General features: G+C 43.9%; 1 protein-coding gene across 1 annotated transcript in view; it reads left to right on the top strand.

Moving 5' to 3' along the window:
* LOC110526925 (SH3 and multiple ankyrin repeat domains protein 2) overlaps positions 1-22927 on the top strand; it is a 245405-nt gene extending 222478 nt beyond the window's left edge. The window contains exons 21-22 of the mRNA XM_036981764.1: positions 1277-3872; positions 18241-22927. Of these exons, the coding sequence (XP_036837659.1) occupies positions 1277-3872; positions 18241-18784 (3140 nt within the window). The 3' untranslated portion in view covers positions 18785-22927. The remainder of the gene's footprint in view (positions 1-1276; positions 3873-18240) is intronic.
* The last annotated feature ends 3082 nt before the right edge of the window (positions 22928-26009 follow it).

The raw sequence follows: 26009 nt of genomic DNA, 5'->3' as shown, positions 1-26009 counted from the left end.
TACCATCACTACTCTGACTTAGAATATGTGGACACCTACAAATACCTAGGTGTCTGGCTAGACCATAAACTCTCCTTTCAGACTCACATTAAGCATCTCCAATCCAAAATGAAATTGAGAATCGGCTTCCTATTTTGCAATAAAGCCTCCTTTACTCATGCTGCCAAACATACCCTTGTAAAACTGACCATCCTACCGATCCTTGACTTCAGCGATGTCATTTACAAAATAGCCTCCAACACTCTACTCAGCAAACTGGATGTGGTCTATCACAGTGCCATCCGTTTTGTCACCAAGGTCCCATATTCTACCCACCACTGCGACCTGTATGCTCTCGTTGGCTGGCCCTCTCTTCATATTCGCCGCAAATCCCACTAGCTCCAGGTCATCTATAAGTATTTGTTAGGTAAAGCTCCGCCTTATCTCAGCTCACTGGTCACCATATCAACACTCACCCATAGCACGCGGTCCAGCAGGTATATTTCACTGGTCTTACCCAAAGCCAACACCTCCTTTGGCCACTTTTCCTTCCAGTTCTCTGCTGCCAATGACTGGAACGAATTACAAAAATCACTGAAGCTGGAGACTTATATCTCCCTCACTAACTTTAAGCATCAGCTGTTAGAGCAGCTTACCGATCACTGCACCTGTACACAGCCCATCTGTAAATAGCCCACCCAACTACCTCATCCCCATATTGTTATTTATTTGCTCTTTTGCATCCCTGTATCTCTACTTACACATCATCATCTGCACATCTATCACTCCAGTGTTAATACTAAATTGTAATTATTTCGCCACTATGGCCTATATATTGCCTTACCTCCCTAATCTTACTACATTTGCACACACTGTACATAGATTTTTCTATTGTGTTATTGACTGTACGTTTGTTTATCCCATTTGTAACTCTGTGTTATTGTTTTTGTCGCACTGATTTGCTTTATCTTGGCCAGGTCGCAGTTGTAAATGAGAACTTGTTGTCAACTGGCCTACCGGTTAAATAAAGGTGAAATAAAAAATAAATAAAAAATATGCAGTAGCTTGAGCATACTTTTATAATATCTGGAACATAGAATGCAGTCCTCACACCTGACCCATAGACAACTTCCTAAAACTGTTAACAGAATTTAAAAAGTTAAGTGAACAATATGTCTCAAAAAATGTTTCCCAATAAGAAAGGTGAAATGGAATAGAATCACACATATAAAATTGACAGATATGGCTTTCTCTCTCTCCATCTCTTATTCTCTCTCTTTATTTCTGTCTCTCTCAGGTATAACAGAAGAGAAAGAAGAGAAGGCGCTCCTCTCCCCTCCCCCACTCAAGTTCACCCGCAGCCTCTCCATGCCCGACACATCCGAAGACATCCCCCCTCCCCCGGCCATCTCCCCCCCATCTCCCCCCTCCTCCTACAACTCTCCCTCTGTCTCCCCCATGCCAAGGGGCTACGGCACCACCCGACCGGGCCTCACCCTCAACTCCGCTGGAAAATGTTCCAACGCCATTACCCTTGGCAACCGCACGGTAGATGTAAGGACGCTAAGGCGAGGTTATCACCGCCAGAGCTCAGAACAGTACGATAGTAGAAGCCGAGGACGGGCGCACGTGCCCGAGAACCCGTACTCGGAGGTGGGCAACAAGGCGCTGTACGTGCCCGCCAAGCCGGCGAGAAGGAAGGGCATGCTGGTCAAGCAGCCCAATGTGGAGGACAGCCCAGAGAAGACCTGCTGCACCCTGCCCTCAGGCGCCGTTTCCATGCCGACCACACCCACTGAGAGGACCTTCTCGTCCATTCCCATCCCCACCATCATTGTCAAGGAGCCTTCCACCAGTAGCAGTGGAAAGAGCAGCCAGGGCAGCAGTATGGAGATTGAGCCAACCACGCCCGAACACCCACCCTTAACGCCTAGGGCAGGGGGCAGGGGGCTAAGGCCTGAAGACCCCATTGTCAACAACCCCTTTGCGGCTGCCATCGCAGGGGCAGTGAGGGACCGGGAGAAGAGGCTGGAGGCACGGAGGAACTCACCTGGCTTCCTCTCCACCGATATGGGAGATGAGGACTTGGGAGACCCCACCCCGGCCCCGCGGCTACGCCAGTCCAAGTCCATTGACGAGGGGATGTTCAGCAACGACGAGCACCTGCGGAGGATAATGGCACCCCCGCCGGCCACCACCCTGCTGCGTCCCCAAGAAGGGGTTGACCGTGGCGGTAACGTGACAGACTTCAACACCCCTGAGCCCACCCAGGTGGTCAGGGAGCCTCTGACCGCACGTACCGGCCAGTACCCCAACCTGGACAGCCCCGTCAGTCTCCCGGACAGCCCCGTCAGTCTTCCGGCCACCACGCCCAAGACCTACAGCTCAAACGGAGGATGGGGCTACCTGCACCCCGTCACGGGTAATGCCCTGGAACCTAACTCGCCCCTCGCCCTAGCGCTGGCAGCCCGGGACAGAGCCATGAAAGAGCAGACACAAACGACCATGGCAACGCAAGCCCCACCCCCTTCTCAACCTCAACCACACCCCAAGAGCGACGTATCCCAGTCCCTCCCCCCCAACCCCCACAAACCTGGCCTCAATCAGCCCCTCTTCATCGATACCAAGCTCCGCTCCAGCATTGAGCCGGGCTTCGCCAACTCCACGACAACCCTGGGGCGAGGCATAGGGGGGGACCTGAAGAGTCATATGACGGAGCAGAAGTACGAGTCTGACGGAGAGAGGGAGGAGAGGCAGCAGGCGGCGGAGGATGGGAAGGGCATACAGATCGACGTTGTGGACACGTCACAAACGCAGAAAGTGGCCGGTCTGCTAATGGTGCACTCCAAAAACAGCCCAGAGGAGGAAGACAGGGGGCAGGAGAACACACCAGCCCGGGACAACAGCATCCCCAGCGAACTGAGAGACCCCAACCAGCCAAACCCCCCCACCAACAGCCACAGTACCAAGCCCCTGCCCCCCGTGCCACGGGGGAAGACCATCACGGCCGGGGGTTCGGTCGACGAGCCAGTCAAGCTGTCCTTCCGCATGCCCCCTCCCCCGCTGGCCTCGGTGGACATTGAGGAGGTGGAGGAGTTTGTCTTCTCCGAGCCCCTGCCGCCACCGCTGGAGTTCGCCAACAGCATCGACATCCCTGAGGACCAGGCAACGACCATCGCTGAGTTGCTCAAGCAACGGAACCAAGAGAGACGCAACGGGATGGGAACCAGGGGGCCACATCCACCCCCCTACTACACTCACGCCCCGATCCCTGTCGGCCAGTTCAGACAAGGGAGCGGGGTGTCCAATTGCATGCCCCCACCCTTCTATCCCCCTCCGCCCCCCGACGGTGGCTTTGAGAAAGGTGTCACTGACTCAAGCATCGAGGAGGTAGACAGTCGCAGAAGTGGAGACCCCCATGTAGAGACTACCAGCACCATTTCCACAGTTTCGAGCATATCTGTACTGTCGTCAGAGGGCGGGTACAACAGCGCCCTGGAGAACACTTCTATGGTTTATACTGGCGGCCAGGCTTACCTCGACGATCGACCCCCTGTTCCCCCCAAGCCCAAAAACAAGCCCATCATCAACAAGAACACTGCACTTTACCACAACATCCTCATGGAGGAATCCCTGGACTCCTTTGAGTCGCCCCCTCCTGTCCCTCCCCCTCCACCCGGGTCCATATCCCCCCCAGAACTCCCCAGGACTCCCCCCCATCGGTCGTCCAAGCTGTGGGGCGAGCCCCCGGAGCTAAGGAGCCCACCCATGCCCGACCCCAAGGCCACGGTTATCAACGAGCTGAGCTCAATCTTATCACAGATGCACCGGCCCAAACCGGGGGACTCCCTGGACTCACCCACCACAGGGGCCAGGGGCGGCTTTGGAACCAGGTAACACATAAATCTACCTTCCCTTTGACCTTTACCACCTACGCCGACACCTCTCACCTTTGACCTTTAAACAAACCCCTACCCTACCCTCCATCTCCAAAGAGCCAAGCTGCGGGCATTAAGAATGTTAGATGGTCTATATTTTCTATTTTTATATATCCATCTGCTGATCAAATATTCCCTCTGAAACTTGGTCCTGGACCCTCCCCCCAAGGGGTAAAGTTTTGGTTGTTTCCCTAGCACTACTCAGCTGATTAAAATAACCAACTCATCATCAAGCTTTGATTATTTGAATCAGCTGTGTAGTGCAAGGGCAAAAAAACAAATCTTGCACTCAAAAGGATTGCATGTTCAACTTCATTACAAACTTGTTCCCATCTCAAGAAAAAATAAAATATTACTAGAGTTAGTGCCAATTAAGTGCCAATTAAAGTAACAGGGTTAAATATTTAATCTTAAATCAGCTATAAATCCCTTTGTGACAGGAGGAAGGGAAGCGTGATGTGTGCAACAGGGAGGGCCAATTGAATGCAAGCACCACAAAAATATGAAATTGTGAACACATTTCTAGCATTCATTTTTCTACCGCGGAAAAAAAAAATGGGTTAAGTGGGTTAAAATCTTCCTAGAAGTCGGAAAAACATGGACAATGCTGTTTTTTTGTTGTACTTTAGCAAGTCTTTATTCATATTATAAATCAGATTTTTCCATGTTGTTTATTTTAAAGGGCACGATATATATTATTACAGGCTTTTAAAATTCAATATTGGTGCAAATGTTCTACTTAAAATATCAAAGGCACTTAAAAGGCACTCTATTCTTGGAACTACTGTACTATATCTACTATATCTACTGATAAGGTTAGATTTAGCCCAATCCTAGCAAAATTATGTTTGTAATGCACTAGATGGTTTCAGCTGCAATACAAGCTAAGTCCTCTGAATTGTGCATGGAACGTTAACCACAATGCTACACTAGCTAAGTGCAAACTACATTGCAATGGAGCCACAATGATAGCTAGATCTATCCACAAGACTTCTGACATTATGTTTATGCCATAGGTCATGCATGCATTGTGTATGTTATGTTTTCATTTTTAATTTAACCTTTATTTAACTAGGCAAGTCAGTCAAGAACACATTCTTATCTACAATGACGGCCTACCCCGGCCAAACCCTAACCCGAATGACGCTGGGTCAATTGTGCACAACCCTATGGGACTCCCAATCACGTCCGGCTGTTGATACAGCCTGGAATCAAACCAGGGTCTGTAGTGACGCCTCTAGCACTGAGATGCAGTGCCTTAGACCGCTGCGCCACTCAAGAGCCCGTTGTTAAACCTTCATTGGAATTTCAGTTTGCTTCCTGAATTGACAGCCTTCAATTCAAATTGACCTCAGCCCTGGTGTGTGTGTGTATGTATGTGTGTGTGTGTGTGTGTGTGTGTGTGTATGTGTGTGTGTGTGTGTGTGTGTGTGTGTGTGTGTGTGTGTGTGTGTGTGTGTGTGTGTGTGTGTGTGTGTGTGTGTGTGTGTGTGTGTGTGTGTGTGTTCAGGTAGCTCATGCTTTTTTAAGCTGCCCTTCCTCTTGCGTAATGAAGAATAAAAAAAATATGTTAAATTATTCACGGGTCACATGCATTTTGTATGAAACAGACCATCCTATATATATATATATATATATATATATATATACTGTATATATATATATATATATATATATATACTGTATATATATATATATATACTGTATGTATATATATATATATATATATATATATATATATATATATATATATATATATATATATATATAATATGTCCTCCTTTCGCTTTATCTCTCTCTCCTCTTCCCCCTGTCTCTATCTCATTAAGATGAGAATGGGAGGGGGTGGAAGTATTTAAGTAAGAGGGCTTGGCTCTGTTCTATTTCTAAGAGGAGGTTAGAGGTTAGTTTCTGTTCTACTTGTGTTGACAGGAAATGGTTGCCTAATGGCTTAAAATGAATTCTTCCACTGCTCTATGTTTGCTACATAATTCACTCTGAGACTGCTATCATTGAAGCAAATGGTGACCTCACAATGAGGGGTGCTGTACAAAACAAAGTCATCAACGATTGGATCATCTCTAACCAATCAGTTTCAAAGCCATCTCGTTCCAAAATCATGGGCATTAATATGGAGTTGGTCCCCCCCTTTAATGCTATAACAGCCTCCACACGTCTGGGAAGGCTTTCCACTAGATTTTGGAACATTTCAGCTGGGACTTGCTTCCATTCAGCCACATGAGTATTAGTGAGGTCGGGCACTGATTTTGGCGATTAGACCTGGCTCTCAATCGGCGTCCCAAGGATGTTCAATGGGGTTGAGGTCAGGGCTCTGTGCAGGCCAGTCAAGTTCTTCCACACCGATCTCGAAAAACCATTTCTGTATGCATCTCACTTTGTGCACGGGGGCATTGTCATGCTGAAACAGGAAAGGGCCTTCCCCAGACTGTTGCCACAAAGTTGGAAACACAGAATCGTCTACAATGTCATTTTATGCTGTAGCGTTAAGATTTCCCTTCACTTGAACTAAGGGGCCTAGCTTGAACCATGAAAAACAGACCCAGACCATTCTCTTCCTCAACCACCAAATTTTATTTGGCACTATGCATTCGGTCAGGTAATGTTCTCCTGGAATCCGCCAAACCCAGATTTGTCTATCTGACTGCCAGATGGTAATGCTCGGCCATGGAATCCTATTTCATGAAGCTCCCGACAAACAGTTATTGTGCTGACGTTGCTTCCAGACGCAGTTTGGAGCTCGTTAGGGAGTGTTGCAACCGAGGACAGACAAGTTTTACACACTACGTGCTTCAGCACTCGGCGGTTCCTTTCTGTGAGCTTGTATGGCCTACCACTTTGCGGCTCAGCCATTGTTGCTTCTAGACATTTCCACTTCACAATAACAGCACCTACAGTTGACAGGCAGCTCTAGCAGGGCAGAATTTGACGAACTGACTTATTGGAAAGGTGGCACCCTATGACGGTGCCATGCTGAAAGTCACTGAGTTCTTCAGTTAGGCCATTCTACTGCCAATGTTTGTCTATGGAGATTGCATGGCGGTGTGCTAAACCAACCCTGTGAACGGGTTTCTTAACATTTTAAATATTAACAGTGATGTAAGTCGGAAGTTTGTGGAGCAGGGTTTTGTAAACAAAAATAGCGTAATGATGTGATCAAATCAAATTTTATTTGTAAAATTAGCCTTACAGTGAAATGCTTACTTACAAGCCCATAACCAACAATGCGGTTTTAAGAAAAATTGAGTGTTAAGGAAGTATTTTACTAAATATACTGAAGTAAACAATAAATAAATACAAACAATGAAATGTCATCGATGCACTTATTGATGAAGTCAGTGACTGATGTGGTGTACTCCTCAATGCCATCGAAAGAATCTTGCAACATAGTCCAGTCTGTGCTAGCAAAACAGTCCTGTAGCTTAGCATCGGCGTCATCTGACCACTTCCATATTGAGCGAGTCACTAGTACTTCCTGCTTTAGTTTTTGCCAAATAGAGGGGGAGGGAGAGCATTGTACGTGTCTCCATGTGGAGAAAAGGTGGTCTAGAGTTTTTTCCCCTCTGGTTGCACATTTAAGTTTCCCTACGTTAAACTCCCCGGCCACTAGGAGAGACACCTCTGGATGAGCATTTTGTTGTCTACCTGACTTAAGAGGTCCAGCCAACCTTTTTGTAAAGAATACAATGATGAGTAATTAAACTGTCTCCTGTGATAAAACGAATGGCGCTATGAAAAACATAATACAGAGGTTTAAGAGTAGAGGCAGCCGCACTTTGATAAATAGCATCCCCATAATCAAGAACAGGTAGAAAAGTTGACTGCACAATCTGCTTCTTGCTGTCTAGAGAGAGACAATATATTTGTCTGTTGCCTTTGAGAATTGCATTCAAATACATTTCAATTCAAGAAGCTTTATTTATTTATTGGCACGAGTTAGGTTTTTATTATGACAGATAAGACAAGAGGGTTCCCCTGTAGCTTTGAGGTTTTTCTGGGAACTGTTAGGTCTAATAGATTAAAGAGTCCTCAGTGTTTGACTATGGAATTTGTTAGAGCCAGAAGGGAGAGAGTGGCCTATATAGCTACCTGGTTGGGAAAAATCTTAATCTCTTAGCCTAGTGCAGTTAATTTTCCAGTGTTTGTGTTTGTTGTTTTTTTTTTTTTTTTTTTTAGGGGGTAGATCAGCATTAATATTACAGATGGACTGTGGCTTCTACCAATGTAATTGTCTGCATCATTTCCAATTCCCCATATATATTTTTTTGTATATGTACAGTACCAGTCAAAGGTTTGGACACACCTACTCATGCCAGGGTTTTCTTTATTTTTACTATTTCCTACATTATAGATTCATTGTAAAATAAAACTATGGAATAACATGTATGGAATCATGTAATAACCAAAAAAGTGTTAAACATATCAAAATATATTTTATATTTGAGATTCTTCAAAGTTGCCACCCTTTGCCTTATTGACAGCTTTGCACAATCTTGGCATTCTCTCAACCAGCTTCATGAGGTAGTCACCTGGAATGCATTTCAATTAACAGGTGTGCCTTGTTCAAGGTTAATTTAATATGTTTGAGCCAATCAGTTGTGTTGTGGCAAGGTAGGGTTAGTATACAAAAAATAGCCCAATTTGGTAAAAGACCAAGTCCATATTATTGCAAGAAAAGCTCAAATCAGCAAATAGAAACGACAGTCCATCATTACTTTAAGACATGAAGGTCAGTCAATCCAGAAAATTTCAAGAACTTTGAAAGGTTCTTCAAGTCACAACAAACATCAAGCGCTATGATGAAACTGGCTCTCATGATGCCTGCCACAGCGGAGGATGTTCATTAGAGTTAACTGCACCTCAGATTGTAGCCCAAATAAATGCTTCACAGAGTTAAAGTAACAGTCACATCGGAACTTCATAGGATATTGCATGAATCAGGCCTTCATGGATGAATTGCTGCAAAGAAACCATTACTAAAGGACACCAATAATAAAAAGAGACTTGCTTGGGCCAAGAAACAGGCAATGGACATTAGACCGGTGGAAATCTGTCCAAATTTTAGATTTTTGGTTCCAACCGCCGTGTCTTTGTGAGACGCAGAGTAGGTGAACGGATGATCTCCGCATGTGTAGTTCCCACCATGAAGCATGGAGCAAGAGGTGTGATGGTGTGGGGGTGCTTTGCTGGTGACACTGTCTGTGATTTATATAGAATTCAAAGCACACTTAACCAGCATGGCTACCACAGCATTCTGCAGGGATACGCCATCTCTACTGGTTTGAGCTTAATGGGACAATGACTCAAAACAGGCTGTGTAAGTGCTATTTGACCAATGAGAGTGGAGTACTGCATCAGATGACCTGGCCTCCACAATCACCTGACTTCAGTCCAATTGAGATGGTTTGGGATGAATTGGACCGCAGAGCGGAGGAAAAGCAGCCAACAAGTGCTCAGCATATGTGGGAACTCCTTCAAGACTCTTGGAAAAGGTTTCCTCATGAAGCTGGTTGAGAGAGTTAAGCTGTCATCAAGGCAAAATGCGGCTATTTTGAAAAATCTCAAAAATAAAATATATTTTCATTTGTTTAACACTTTTTTGCTTACTACATGATTCTATATGTGTTATGTCATTGTGTTGATGTCTTCACTATTATTCTACAATGTAGAAATTAGTAAAAAATTAAGAAAAATCTTTGATTGAGTAGGTGCGTCCAAACGTTTGACTGGTACTGCATATTGTTTAAAAATATATATATATATTTATATTTTCCTTTATTATTCTACCCTAACCCTAACACCCCTTCCGTAATTGGAATAGACTAATGGACAACAATACATAGGCTTCTACTTTTGCGGACACAGTATATTTTACATTAGGTATCTTTTTTTGTTTTAGTCCCTCCCTCAAGCTACCCTCAACCCCTCCTATATATCTCTGAAGACCATCTATTTATGATTTCTAATTACCATATTTTTTGTTGCTGTGATGTTTCACAAAAGTTCTGAACCTTTCTATTTTCATAGTTTATACAGATTGTAAATTTAAGATAAGAGTGTTATTATATTATTGGTCGATTGACTATGACTTTTCAAATCAACCAGAAGTGCTATTTGCAGAGTTAGCTCGAGATAAATGTTGCAAATCTTCAGCCATTCCTGGACCTGGACCTGAACCAAAAACAAGCATTTGGCCAGTACCAAAACAAGTGATATTATCACGTTTAGGAGAAGACCCAGATGCAGACAGTATCAAAGTAACAAAAGTTTATTACTAGAACAGGGGTCAGGCAAAACGACAGGTCAAGGGCAGGCATAGGTCAGTAATCCAGATCAGAGTGCATAAGGTACAGAACGACAGGCAGTCTCGGGGTCAGTGCAGGCAGAGGTCAATAATCCAGGGCCGTGTGACAAGGTACAGAACGGCATGCAGGGTCAGGGTAGGCAGAAATGGTCAAAACCTGGAAAACTAGAAAAAGACAAGAGCAAGGGGTAAACCGCTGTAGACTTGACGAACAAAACAAACTGACCACAGACAAACAGAGAACACAGGTATAAATATACTGGGGATAATGGGGAAGATGGGCAACACCTGGAGGGGGGTGGAGGCAAGCACAAAGACAGGTGAAACAGATCAGGGTGTGACAGATATAATGATTCTGTCTCTTCACAGCAACATTTGCAGAGCTAGGATGGTTGTATATAACATTCTATTGGTTGCAAGAATTTTGTATAATAATAAAAAATGTAGAAACTAGGAACTGTTGAATCCAGCGTTGTTTTGTGTATCAGTTCATAAACCCTGTGTCATGGAATCGGTACATCGAAAATCTCTTCCCAACTATTTTGCAACCTGTATGGCGCAGCTGTATTTCTTTGGTCCTTAAATTAAACTGGTATACTTTTTTATTTATCACAATTTTCTTTGAACAATTTTGGTCTTTAATGCGGGGCCGAAGTTCCTTACCTTCTCCCCCTTCTCCCCCTTCCACTTGTCTCAGTTGGTCAATCAGTTGGTTGTAATTTGGATAGAGCAGACATTTCCAGATATTTTTGCTAACTGCACATGTGACATAACTCCACCAGTCATATTTATGATATCATTTACAAAGATTATGCAGTTGTCTTTTTTTCATTCAAAAATGTTTTTATCAATTAGTATATTTGACTTAATAATATGTATAATATGCCATAATATGTCTTATAATTTTTGTTCTGTCTTTTCTGGTGGATTAAAGTGCAATTGCAACCAGCTTTCTATGGCTTGTTTTAAAAATAGCGATATTTTGGGGATGATACATTTTTCAAATAACCGAAAGGGAGAGGTAGTAATCTGAATAAAGGGCAAAGCCCATTCTTGAACATGGGGTAAGCCATTCTTACTAATCTGCTGGAGAACCAGTTTGGATTTAAGTATAGCTTTTGTATGACTGAAGCCTTTAGTGAGAGGTCAAATGCTTTAATATTTAATAATTTCTGCCCTCCGAGTTCATAAAATAAAGTGGAAATAAAGTGGAATATTTTTTGCTCATATAATAAAATAAAAAAACAAGTCATTATGTGTAGGCAGGGCTATAAGTAAATAGGTAAACTGGGATATGAAAAACGAGTTAATCAGGGTGATTTTTCCACGTATAGACAGGTATTGTCATTTCCATAGTAGCAAGAGCTTATCTATTTTTGCTAACTTTCTATTAAAATGTATTGTAGTGAGATGATTTATTTATTTCAGGTTATGAATACTTCTCCAGTGTTTGTAGATCTGTTTTTTTGACTAGGTATGAGTAAATTATATGGTGATGGTTTCCACTACACCTATCCCTCCAATGGACTGACCAGAGCTTCCTTCCGCTAGATTGCTTACAGCTTTCTGGTTCGCCACAGATCTGCAAACACAGAAGAGATAGGTGCTAAGGAAAGGTTGTAGGCGAAGGTGTTTGGGACTGGCATATTCTGTCCATTTCAAGCTGATTGATTGGAATAAGTTGGACCAATGATATTGACAGAGTTTTCCGTAAAACTTGTTATATGGAAAACAGATACACTACTTAGTGTAGGTTAAAGGGAAAGATGGCACTGTACTGTATAGTACAGCCTGAGGGAAGGAGAGAGATCATATAGAACAGTTGAAGTGAGCAAGTGTGTGAGGGATTAGGTAGCAGAAGGGGCAAGGTGCCATGTAGCTGAGCACATGGAACAGATGGATATGAAAGAGAGGGTGGCCTATATTCTCTCTCTCTCTCTCTCTCTCTCTCTCTCTCTCTCTCTCTCTCTCTCTCTCTCTTTCTCTCTGTCTCATTCTCGGGCCTTCCATCTCTCTTTATTTCTCTGTATATTTCTCTTTCTGTCTGTTTCTTTCTGTCTCAGTTTCTCCCCCCCTCTCTAACTTAGACAGGTTCATAAGAAACAGTCTCTCTCCGTCTTCAGCGTTGAACGCTACGACATGAGTGATTTGTTTTTCCTCCTTTTTAGCATTCTTAAATGTTTTCCTTTTCACTTTTATCCCTGTCTTTGAGGTTCACAGATTAGTGCGCCGGTGAATGAAAGGAGTTGAGGCCTTGAGGCCTGCTGGAGTGGTGTCAGCGGGAGGGGGGGGGGGGGGGGGGGGGAATGTGTGTGTCAAGCCTAACCGTAGGTCAGTGTCATCACAGTGTGCACATCCACATCACGTGCCACCTCCTTTACTAGGCCACGGTTGCATAACATATCCGAGTGTGTGCGTGTGTGTGAGACTAAGTGTGTGATTGTGTGCGTGAGTGCATGCAGGCATGCGTGCATGTCTGAGGGTGTGGTGAGATGGAGAAAGAGTCTCATGACTGTTTTTGTGTGTGTATGCGTGTGTACAGTAAATTATATCTATAATGGTTAAATTCACTGCACTAAGTTCCAGTACTAACTCTGTAGAAAATGGCTCAGATGATGTTGTGTGTGCTCTCTAATGACATGGTCAAAGCAGACCCATTTATACACAGTAAACCATTCAGCTTCTGGGCTATTACATCTACTATGGAAGGTTGGAGCGAAAGCTTGGTCATTAAAGGAAGCAAGTCAGAAGGTATCATTTCTACTTTCATTGCTGGATAATGTCTGCCCATGTGTGGTCCAGGGTGTGTTCTGCTCTGTCACAGTAGGGTATTGACACCCTCATCCCTCTCCCACCTCGTCAGCATGATGGTATTGATTGCGATCACAAGTGCAACAGCAAGGTATTGTTCAGTTAGAAATGGATCAGTGTGTCAGATAACGAAGCATCGACTTCTATAACTTTTATAAGTGCATTCATGGGGCATGTGCAGTTCATGGGCATGCACAGTATATGTGAAATAGACCAGACTATGACTGTTAGAGGAAATTACGAGATTTCTGTTCTGTGAAGTGAATTTTTTAAGTCCCATCTTCCCAAGCAGGTTATCGCGTTGGAGTGAGTTGTCAGTTAAGAAGGACAGATGTTCTTTCTTCACTACATTTTGTCAGATTTTGTGCTCCACTTTTTCCCCCTTTTTGTGTGTGTGTTCGTGCGTGATAGAGGGTTCGTGTCTCTCCATCTGTTTTGTTGTTGTCTCATCTTTTCATGTGTCCTCTGTTTCACTCCATCTCTCACTCCATCACGACGACTTCCCGTGGAAAAGCTGGTGCTGAAAAAACAAGCTGTACGTTTCACCCGTGGTGCAAAGTGCTACAGGTCCAGAGGGGGGACTGAGTGCTTTCACATTGGCCCAATTCCATTTGGGACAAATAACGCCCTGGTGTTCTTCACTTCCCCTCCCTAACTTCCCTTAAGTTTATCCATATAGTACGAGGGAAAGAAGGGACAACCAACCCGGGCACCAAGGGCTGCTGAGTATTCTGGTTTTGTCCAAACTTAGGAGTGTAATTACAGTATACAGTGGCAAGAAAAAGTATGTGAACCCTTTGAAAACGCATAATTGTTTGTGAGTTATTAGTTTAAACAGACTGTGTTTGTCTATTGTTGTGACTTAGATGAAGATCAGATCAAATGTTATGACCAATTCATGCAGAAATCCAGGTAATTCCAAAAGGTTCACATACATTTTCTTGCCACTGTATTTAATGACTTCTACACATATATTAGTTGACGAATTAGCAGGCATTGCAGCCCTTCAGAGCCCGATCAGTTTGGAACCACAGAAGGAAGTTTAGAGGTGGAATTGAAAGAGGGTGTTAATCTGAATGGAATGGAGCATAGTTGTGTTTGTTTTTGGGGGAGGTGATGGGTTTGCCCTGTGTTTCCCTGCTCTCACACCATACGCCTCTTCATCCATCTCCCCATCGATCCATCACTCATCTCACCACTCCATCTGGTGCTGCACAAATCTCTGTGGTCTGTGGGGGGCTGATATGTACACGACACACTACACTGTTCCTAAAAAATGTATATTTACATTAGATTGCAAACCAGATCTAGGTTCTCTCTTCCATCCCTCTAGTGTTGTGTCAAGCCCACTGCATGTTTGTGTTAGGTATATATATTTTTGTGAGTCGAGGATACTGTGATGCTGAAGCCAGATGGTCAAATGGTATTCTTCTGGAATTAACTGCTGGATATGACAGTAATAATCACTTCAGAATGATTCATCCCAGCTGTGCTGACCTCAAATACTGTATAATCCTCTTCCTCGATATGGTGCATTGTTGTTCTATGTACAATTCAACTACCAAGAGACGTGTGTGTGTTTTTCCTGGCTATCTGCGTTCTCTTAAACAGAGTCTGTCACTGTTACTGTTACTGTTTTGTTAGACTTCAGTGCGGCTTTTGAAATTATCGATCATAGTCTGCTGCTGGAAAAATGTATGTGTTATGCCTTTACACCACCTGCTATAGGTCAGGTGCCACAAAGAGGGATTACAATTGGCTCAGAACAGGGCAGCACAGCTGACCCTTAAATGTGCACAGAGAGCTAACATTAATAATATGCATGTCAATCTCTCATGGCTCAAAGTGGATGATAGATTGACTTCATCACTACTTGTTTTTGTGTTGACAAGCTGAATGCACCGAGCTGTTTGTTTAAACTACTAGCATACAGCTCGGACACCCATGCATACCCCACAAGACATTCCACCAGAGGTCTCTTCACAGTCCCCAAGTCCAAAACAGACATTGTGAGGCGCATAATTCTACATGGAGCCATGAATACATGGAACTCTATTCCACATCAGGCAACACATGCAAGCAGTAGAATCAGATTTAATAAACAGATAAAAAAATACACATTATAGAACAGCGGGTAATGTGAAGAGACATACACACCCAGGTACAGACACACGCATACGCACACAAACGCTAACACACGCACTCTACACACACGTACATTGTAATATTGTTGTATGGTGGAATTCTACATTTTGTATTGTAGATATGTAGTGGTGTAATAATGTTATATGTTGTAGTGTTTTATCCTTTGTTAATATGTTTTGACCCCAGGAAGAGTAGCTGCTGCCTTGACAGCAGCTAATTGGGATCCCCTAATAAATGAACCTTAGAGGGAATGCCAGCTGAAATATGCAATGGTGAAAATCACATGTGATATATGGTTATTTCAATGTAAATGAATATCCCAGTCAAATACTGTTCACTGTTTAAATGTTGAATGCCACATCCAAATGACAAAGTGTTTGTACCAATGATGTATATAAATCCTGAATTGAGGATGCTAAGTATTGGCCATTCAAAGGCTTTGAAGTCTTCCATAGGAATGAAAAGGACAAAATTGCATGTAAATATAATTTTTGTTGTTGTACTGTGGACAGTAACATTAGCAGTCTCAAAACAAAGTAGATTTTAAGGATTTGAAAAAAATATATATATTTTTTTACTATGTTTAGCTCACATAATATAATTTAAAAGTATGTATTAAGGTGTCTAATATAATAAATGTGGCCAAAATTAATGTAGTTATTAATAAAGGCATTTCTATAGCTTCCAAAATATATTTTTTAAATGGTGAGGGAGTGCCAAGATGTAGGCACGGTGGCTTCAACACAGCGCCCCCTACAGTTATCTAATGTACAGTGCATTCGAAAATTATTCAGAATCCTTGACTTTTTCCCCTTTTTGTTACGTTACAGCCTTATTCAAAAATGTATTAAATTAAAAAAATTCCATATCAATCTACACATAATACTGCTTAAAGACGAAATGAAAACGGGTCTTTAGACATTTTTACAAATGTATAAAAAATATACACTACCGTTCAAAAGTTTGGGGTCACTTAGAAATGTAGGTCTCTCTTTATGTACTGTTGTGTTGTCTCTCTTGTCGGGATCTGTGTTTTGTCCTATATTTGTATTTATTTTATTTTTAATCCCTGCCCCCGTCCCCGCAGGAGGCCTTTTGCCTTTTTGTAAATAAGAATATGTTTTTAACTGACTTGCCTAGTTAAATAAAGGTTAAATAAAAAAATGGTTGCCCTTAGTATGAAGATTTAATCCGGAGATCTCTTTAGCTATCATACTCTAATTCCACTGATTTCAAAACTCGATCCTCTAGAAAGTGGAGATCAATATTTATGCAGCTCCACTATATAATACCTAAAAAAAGACGCGTTCGACAGGATTACCAACACAGACTGACCAGGGGAGCAGGGGAGCAACGGGGTGACCAAGAACCAAATGGTCACTCTGAAATAGCTCCAGAGTTTCTCTGTGGAGATGGGAGAACCTTCCAGAAGGACAACCATCTCTGCAGCACTCCACCAATCAGGCCTGGTATAGTGGCCAGGTGGAAGCCACTCCTCAGTAAAATGCACATGACAGCCCACTTGGAGTTTGCTAAAAGGCACCTAAATGACTCTCAGACCATGACAAACAAGATTCTCTGGTCTGATGAAACCAAGCATGAACTCTTTAGCCAGAATTCCAATTCCACACCTGGAGGAAACCTGGCACCATCCCTACGGTGAAGCATGGTGGTGGCAGCCTCATGCTGTAAGGATGTTTTCAGTGGCAAGGACTGGGAGACTAGTCAGGATCGAGGGAAAGATGAACGAAGCAAAGTACAGAGAGATCCTTGATGAAAACCTTTCTCCAGAGCGCTTAGGACCTTACACTGGGGTGAAGGTTCACCTTCCAACAGGACAACAACCCTAAGCACACAGCCAAGACAACACAGGAGTGGATTTGGGACAAGTCTCTGAATGTCCTTGAGTAGCCTAGGCAAGGCCCGGACATGAACCCGATCGAACATCTCCAGAGAGACCTGAAAATAGCTGTGCAGCGACGCTCCCCATCCAACCTGACAGAGCTTGAGAGGATCTGCAGAGAAAAATGGGAGAAACTCTCCAAATACAGGTGTGCCAAGCTTGTAGCGTCATACCCAAGAAGACTCAAGGTTATAATCACTGCCAAAGGTGCTGAATACTTATGTAAATGTGATATTTATCTTTTTTTTATACACTTGGACAATTTCTAAAAACCTGTTTTTGCTTTGTCATTATGGTGTATTGTGTGTAGATTGAAGAGGTAGCTTGCTTGTCTGTCTTAGCTGGCATGCCTGCTGACAGGGTTGATAGACTTTAGAAAAGCAAGCAATTACTAAATGTACTGAATAAGACTCACATTCCTTTAAATCTTCTACCCAGATTTGAGCAGAGATGCAAAGAAGCATATTTAGTTTCTTTAAAAAATACATCAGGAGAATACAGACAGCTCAAGATGTATGCTTAAATATGCTGAATAATAAACATATTTTGTACACAAAATTATGGCTCTATATTGCAGGGAAAAAAAGCTTTTCAGGTGTTTGAAAAATGCTAAATATGGATAGCCTACTTGTTAAATAGTAGACTGTAAAATAACAGTGAAGTAAAGGTTTAGGTAAAAATCCACTTACAACACTGCACCCTAGTGGCTCTTTCAAGTATTTCAGTAGAATTCTGTGCTTAGATCAGTAAGATACTGAATGTTCATGAACTTTGTGTTTATTTAGAAAGCTCTAGGTGAACCCCACTTCCACACCAAGCCTCAGCAGGTTTACCACACGTCAAGGTCAGCGAACACTAGCCAGGTCTGAACACACACACACCCAACCACACGTATGCTGTAGTGGGGGGATGTGAGTCACATGTGGAGGGGGAGGAGTCTGCTTCTTGGCGGATGTTTCTATCTGGCCAAGTTTCTCTAGGTTGCCATGGTCTTCTTTGGTTGCTATGTTCTGATCATTATGGTCTGGACTCGTTTGTACAGCCACTCTATACCATAGTTCATCACTGTGCCATACATATGTTAGGTTCTCATGATCTCTCTTTTCTCCCTCTCTATTTTCTCTTTCTCTCTCTCTCTTCAGCTCTCCAGCCACAGGAAGCCAGCGGAACTCCAGCGTGTCTTTCAGCCTGCCCCCCTCCTCCTGCACCCCTCCTTCCAGCCTGCCCCCTCACCTCTGCAGCCCCCCGGACACCTCGTCCCTCTCCTCGCCCCCCTGCCCCTCTTCTTTAACCCACTCTTCCTCACCCAGCCTTAGCGACCTTTTCGGCCTGCCCACCCTGCCCATGGAGAATGTGAGAGGCTTCGGCAGCATGGGCGGTAGCCTTGGTGAAGGGTCCTCGTGCGGTGGCTCGCGCTCCCCCTCGCCGCTCACCCTAATGCAGGCCATAGCCACCTCGGGCAAGCCCTTTGCCTCCAAGCCCGTGGAGCTGTGGAGCAAGCTGGACGTGGCCGACTGGCTGGACAGCCTGAATCTGTCGGAGCATAAAGACGCCTTCCTGGACAACGAGATCGAAGGCGCCCACCTGCCTTCGCTGCAGAAAGAAGATCTGATTGACCTGGGGGTGACGCGGGTGGGCCACCGCATGAACATCGAGAGGGCCCTCAAAATGCTGCAGGACAGATAAAGCCAGGGGGTGTGGATTTATCTGGAACACTCTCTCTCCTACCTGTTTTCCTTCTCAGTCTTGGAAAGTCTTGGACGATTTAGGAATCGGCCTCTGACTACTCCCTTCCTGCCTCGCCTCTGTGGCGTGTTTGTGTTTGATCACTCCTATTCTGCTTCCCGAGCATCAGGGGATGTCGGAATCCTGGAGGAACTGCTGGGAATAGCCTGGAGAAAGGCGGCGTTCCCGAATACAGAATGGAGAAAGAGTGGAAAAAATCCTGCATCTTTTTAGGGATGCTCACAATACAAAAGACCACACTTTGGAATACTCTTGAAACGTAGCCCTCAAACACTTTGAAATACTGATAAAAATCAGTACTGGAATACTCAATCCTTTTTCAAGCTCCCCCAGCGCGGGTGTTTGAAACCAGCTGAGCTGGTTGGCACTCCTTTTCTATCTTTGCTAGAGTTTCTTCAGATAATATTTCTTCACTAGAGTAAAACCGTGGGTTATGTTTATGGATGCATCTGATGTTGTAGACACATTTGAAAAACAGACATTTGAAAAACATTAGAAACGAGAACCTTTGCAGAAATGTTTAGCTGAATCCTAAACCATATCATTCGCCACACACACACACACACACACACACACACACACACACACACACACACACACACACACACACACACACACACACACACATATGATGATGTGTTGGTCACTCTAATGCATGGCTGGAGGGGCTCCACTGTAGCAGGCGCCACTGTCCCCTTCACATCCCTGTTCACTGTGGAAGGTGTGTGTATTTGCCTTTTGTCAGAGACATGTTTGTGATGTACGTGTGTGTGTGCACACACTGTGGGAGGTTTGTTAAATGTGTTTTAGAAAGACATGAGTGAGAGTGCAAGGCCTAGATTCTGTCAGCCTATTCAAGGTGTATATTGCATCTCACATTCCAGTGTTCGAACTTGTAAACAGGGCTCCATGGGATTTATCTTAATGCAACTCCGTACAGCCAATGGCAATGTCCGTTTTAGGTATAATGCTGGGAGCCACTTGTGGATTTGACAGCTCTAACACAGTTCCACCTCCGACACCGCAAAAACAACAGCTACGCGGGTGTTGGAAGGCATGAATCTGATAGAATCTATCCCTAAGTGTTAGCATCAGGTGTGTTGTCATCGTCTTCCACACACTTGACAGCGACCCCGACAGGAGTGGGATGCAACCTCCCTACACCCTACCGCCCAACCGACCAATCTCCCTTCAGGCCTATAACAGAAATAATCCACCTATCACAACAACCTTGGGAAACTCCATTTTCTGCCACAATATCGCCATCTCTCCTCTTTGTTCATCCATCTTTAATCATTTCTAGTTATTGAGTGATTCCTTTCGCAAATCAAACATTTCTTTTTTATTAGTACCAGTGTGTGCTGTTGTGGTATAGGTGAGGGCTGTATTTTCTTTGGTTGACAATGATTCTCGGCGAGAATTTGAAGACGCCCACTTTGAAAGGATGAGAGCAAAACGGACGTTATTTTGTGGTCTCTGTTAACGTAGGACACTGTGGTTGACTGTGTGCTCACCTACAGTATACTGTATAGTGCAGGGGCCAAGAATAATAGGAATAATATGAATTCACTCAAAACACAAAAATGTGGGTTCCTGAGTGGCGCTGCGGTCTAAGGCACTCCATCTGAATCCAGGCTGCATCACATCCGGCCGTGATTGGGAGTCCCATAGGGCGGCGCACAATTGGCCCAGCCTCGTCCGGGTTAGGCTGGGGTAGGCCGTCATTGTAAATAAGAATTTGTTCTTAAATGACTTGCCTAGTTAAATAAGGTTACATTAAAAAATATATATATATATAATAATAATACATATACTACCCAGACATTCACACAATCACCGAAGAGGATTTAAAAAAATATTTATAGGAACGTTTACAAAGTTTGTGTATAATCCGTGTTTGCATCGCCAATGAATCACAAAACGTCATTATTGACAAGAAGAGGTGTTAATCCTATCTGGTGTTTCCAGAGGGAAGAAAATAGGTGTGACACAGCAGCACTGACCGAGCAGGCTTTAGATGGTGCATTTGGTCCCTGTTAATTTGAGAATGAGAGGGAGAGTCCTCAGTAACACTTTACTTAAGCATGCAGGTATAACCATTCTGTAAGGCTTGCTTATAAAACGTTATAACGTATTATTACTACAGGCTTCAAGTAAAGTGTTACTGAGTCATTTTCTCAACACCAGTGAAAAGCTCGCACACCAATGAGCAGGTAGAACAAGCTTATCTTCTAATCAGAAATCCCATCTGACAGCCAATCAATTGTCTCCATCCCTTTTCATGAAACACCATTACTTCAATGTTAATATGAGAACTGCTGATAGGTGAGTACCCAGGAAGTGTTTGGTGGCATTGTTTTTTACGTAAATTGAATATATTTATTGCTTTGAATGTGTATAAAGGAATGATTTAAAGAAAAGAGTACCTCTATAGAATAATGATATGTATAATATTTCTAAAAGGTTTAGAGAGAGAATTTCTATGAAAGAATAGGACCATTGTATCCACCCTCAGAACTTATTTCCTTGTAACTTTATCCCTGTTTTGTGTTTGGCTAGTGCCTCGAATAGCTCATTATTCTCTACATAGTGCCCCATTTCTGGCCTTTCTGCCTCTGAACTAGATTATAACTACCCCATAATGCACTGCAAAGAGAAGTGTGGAAGCCATGTATTCTACTGTACCCAGATTACCTATATATTATAACATATCACTAAAACGTGAACAGTATGTGTGATCATTTGAGACACTATCCATGATTCTATCAGTTCACAGGGATGTTCTATGAACATAACCATGATTGTTTGGATTGTCTGCAATTTAGGGTCTCCTGTTGGACAAAACAAAAAGCTCCCTTGGTGATTATTCCTTTCTCTCGCTCCCTGTCCCTGTGTGCAACTGTATGATGATGAAGGGAAGACAAAGGGATGATTTTTTTTTTATTATTTAAAAAGGGAATATCAGGCCAACAGAAGTAGAGGACCTACAGGAGTTTTAACGCTGCTATAATCCATTCATTATTTTAAAAGAAACAACAAAAGAGTGACAGAAAAAAAGCACAGTCTTTTTTATGATTATATAGAATTATATGGAATTTTCTAAAAGACATTTGGAGAAAAAATTTCAACTCTGAAGTGTGGTTTGCCAAAAAGTTGTTTTTTTTTAAATATATTACTATATTATATTATATATTATATATAAATATTAATTAATATAAATTAATATTATCAGATTTATGAGGAAACTAAGAAGCAATATTTTTACTGAATGGATCTCCTTGGTTGTGGTTTTTCCCAGTCTTAAGATGAACTATCATGATATATCATCACCTGTTGATGTTATGAACACTGATAGCTGGAGTGGACAGAAGACATTTGTCCAATAAAAATGTATTTTATATACTATCCTCTGGCCATCACCTGCCTATCTTGAATATTGTAATTTTTGACAATTCCAATCACTTAGTCTGTGTATAATGTGTGTATAAATGACTGAAACGCTTTAAATGTATACATAAGCTCACAGTCCACTGGATCGAAAACTGTCCCGATAACACTTTTATGCTCAACTTATGTAGACATGTACAAAAAAAGACTAGTTGTGACTGTTGACTTCATGGGAAAAAAACAACATATCACTAAGCTAATTTATTTGCAGAATTATAGAACTGAGTAGTCGTATTAAGATGCTAGACAAACCATCACTGTGTGACTATAAGGCTATGCTACATAAGGACTGGCATGGCTCACTATCATCACTACCACAACTACCACAACACAGTCCTTCACTTACCCATCGGCAGATATTTTGATACTTTTGTTATTTTCTCTTATGGTTGAATTTTTTTATTTTATTTTTTATTCTACATAATTACAAAGACGTTTCCTGCTCTTTTGTGTATATTTGTGTTCATGTTCCATATGTTGTAATTCTGCATACTTAGTCGACTATCTAATTATCAAAATGAAAAAGAAAGAGAAGTTCCTTGTAACTGCACTCTTCCTTCCCCCCCAAATCCTCAATACTTCTTGTATGGCAACCAAACAAAAGTTACTGTAAGAAATAAATATAACATTGCACTATGGTTGTATTAATTTAATTCCTGATGTGCCGATTTTTGTGTTTCAAGCGTCTTGCTTCTTTCGATCCGTCTCGAAGGACCATGAAAAAGAGCGCCACCTCCCAAATCAACAACAAGTTATCCCAGTCATAACACCACTGTAATGGGGGTCACGCTGCCGCTGACAGTATACCGTAGCCTCTTCGCGAGCACTTACTACTACACGTGAACACCCTCTCACTACAAATGAACACCCTGTCAACAACTGCCTTAGCCAGCTAAGCCACCGAAAAACTAGCAATTTGATAGCACGGGAGGTGGCATTGCAAGTGAGGTTAACCAATTCAACTCAGTTGCACTTGTTGGCAGTTGATGTTACTCTTCAGTAACACAGACCCCAAAGCAAATTGGGGGGAGAAAAATAGGTTTATTCAAAGAGGACAAATCATAGATGTTATGCTGGGAGGTAGATGTTCATTCTCCCCTGTCCTCTGTGATTCTCTCCACAGAACAAAGGGACAGGATGTAGTTTTATAACCCAACCCTAACCTGTGGTTGACTAATTAGAATTCATTGCAATTCAACTTGGCCAATATTCAAATAACAACAAGTATCCTATTTCATGCTCAATAAACAATTTGGACCAATGAGAACTTGCCTTGTAGCTATGAGTCCCGGACTAAAATTCCTCCCATGTCTCTGAACCATTGATCATTAATCCCCTATCACAGAAAAAAAAACTATTTCCATTGATCGTTAGTACTCTATTGACTTTTAGTCCTCTTGAACTTTAGTACTCTATTGACCTTTAGTCCTCTGCGTGGTGTATTGATCTTCAAATATTCTTACACACTAGCACTGTTTTTCAATAGTTGTTGGCAAACTGGGCGTTCAATAGACTGATACTGTAACGCTCGAAGAGGATGGGTGTGGAGTCAGGCGCAGAGAGCAGAAGTATCTGGGAAAAAACGCTTTAATGTCCAAAACAGGAACACGTACAATGGGTGACGCCGAACACAGGCGTAACATATCAAAACCAAGTGCAACTGGGAAATACCGGACAGTGAAAGCCCAACAATAAACAGAGTACACCTCTCACGTAAACAGAAACAAGCCCGCACAAACACAGGCGGGCTAACCAAACTTAAATACCCCAACCCAAAAACCCCAACAAGGAACAGGTGAAAACAATTAGACAAAACCAAACGAAAAGGGAAAAGAGGGATCGGTGGCAGCTAGTAGACCGGCGACGACCGCCGAGCGCCGCCCGAACGGGAAGGGGAGCCACCTTCGGTAGTATTTGTGACAGTACCCCCCCCCCCCCCCCCCCCCCCCCCCCGACGTGCGGCTCCCGCAGTGCCCCGACACCGGCCTCGGGGATGACCCGGGGGGCGAGGCACAGGGCGATCCGGATGGAGGCGATGGAACTCCCTCAGCATAGATAGATCCAATATGTCCCCCACCGGGACCCAGCACCTCTCCTCCGGCCCATACCCCTCCCAGTCCACAAGGTACTGCAGGCCCCTCACCCGGCGTCTCGAGTCCAGAATGGCCCGTATCATGTACGCCGGGGACCCCTCGATGTCCAGAGGGGGCGGAGGGACCTCCGGAACCTCACCTTCGTGCAGGGGACCAGCTACCACCGGCCTGAGGAGAGACATATGAAACGAGGGGTTAATACAATAATACGAGGGAAGATCCGGGAAGATCCGTGAGAAAGTCCACCGATAGATGAGACCACGGCCGTTGTGGAAAGGGGAGGGGTTGTAACTTCCCTCGTGGCAAGTGCCTAGGAGCCTTACTCTGGGCGCACACCGAACAGGTTTAGACATGGTCATCGCACGTCCTTAACTAAGGTGGGCCACCAGTACTTCCCCCTAAGACTTCGCACTGTCCTCGAAATACACGGGTGACCCAACGAGGGTAGACTATGAGCCCACCGAATCAATTGGTCACGGACACTCGATGTCCGCGTCCACCTCCCATACTACCGGTGCCACCAGCCTAGCCACCGGAATGATGGGAGTAGGATCGATGGACCGGTCTTCGGTGTCGTAGAGACGGGACAGCGCGTCGGCCTTAGTGTTGAGGGAACCTGGTCTATACGAGATCGTAAATCGAAATCTGGTGAAATACATGGCCCACCTTGCCTGACGAGGATTCAGTCTCCTAGCTGCTCGGATATACTCCAGATTACGGTGGTCAGTTCAGATGAGGAAAGGGTGCTTAGTCCCTTCGAGCCAGTGTCTCCACACCTTCAGGGCCTTAACCACAGCCAACTCCCTGTCCCCCACGTCATTGTTTTGCTCCGCCGGCCCAAGCTTCTTAAAAAAAAAAGCACAGGGGCGGAGCTTCTGTGGCGTACCCGAGCGCTGTGAGAGCACGGCTCCAACCCCAGCCTCGGATGCGTCCACCTCCACTATGAACGCTAAAGAAGGGTCCGGATGCGCCAACACTGGCGTGTCAGTGAACAGCGCCTTCAAACGACTGAAAGCCCCGTCCGCATCTGCCGACCACTGAAAACGCACAGGTGGGGGACCTGAGGTAATGGGAGCCGCTACCTGACCAAAACCCAGGATAAACCTCCGGTAGTAATTGGCAAGCCCTAAGAACCGCTGCACCTCCTTTACCGTGGTCGGAGTCGGCCAATTACGCACGGCCTTGATGCGGTCACACTCCATCACCACCCCCGAGGTGGAAATGTGATAACCCAGGAAGGAAACGGCTCGTTTGGAAAACTCACATTTCACCTCCTTCACGTACAGGTCATGCTCCAGCAGTCGCCCAAGAACCTTGTGCACCAGAGACACATGCACGGCGCGTGTGGCGGAGTAGATCAAGATATCGTCAATATACACCACCACACCCTGTCCATGCAGGGCTCTGAGAATCTCGTCGACGAAGGATTGAAAGATGGCCAGAGCATTCTTTAACCCGTACGGCATGACGAGGTACTCATAATGGCCAGATGTGGTACTAAACGCGGTTTTCCACTCATCTCCCTCCCGAATACGCACCAGATTATACGCGCTCCTGAGGTCCAGTTTCGTGAAGAACCGCACCCCGTGAAATGATTCCACCGCCGTAGCGATGAGAGGTAGTGG

The sequence above is a fragment of the Oncorhynchus mykiss genome, chromosome 6 (genome assembly GCF_013265735.2).
Source record: "Oncorhynchus mykiss isolate Arlee chromosome 6, USDA_OmykA_1.1, whole genome shotgun sequence".
NCBI lineage: Eukaryota > Metazoa > Chordata > Actinopteri > Salmoniformes > Salmonidae > Oncorhynchus > Oncorhynchus mykiss.
Note: the sequence above shows the minus strand (reverse complement) of the source record. Positions and strands in the feature narration are given on the sequence as shown.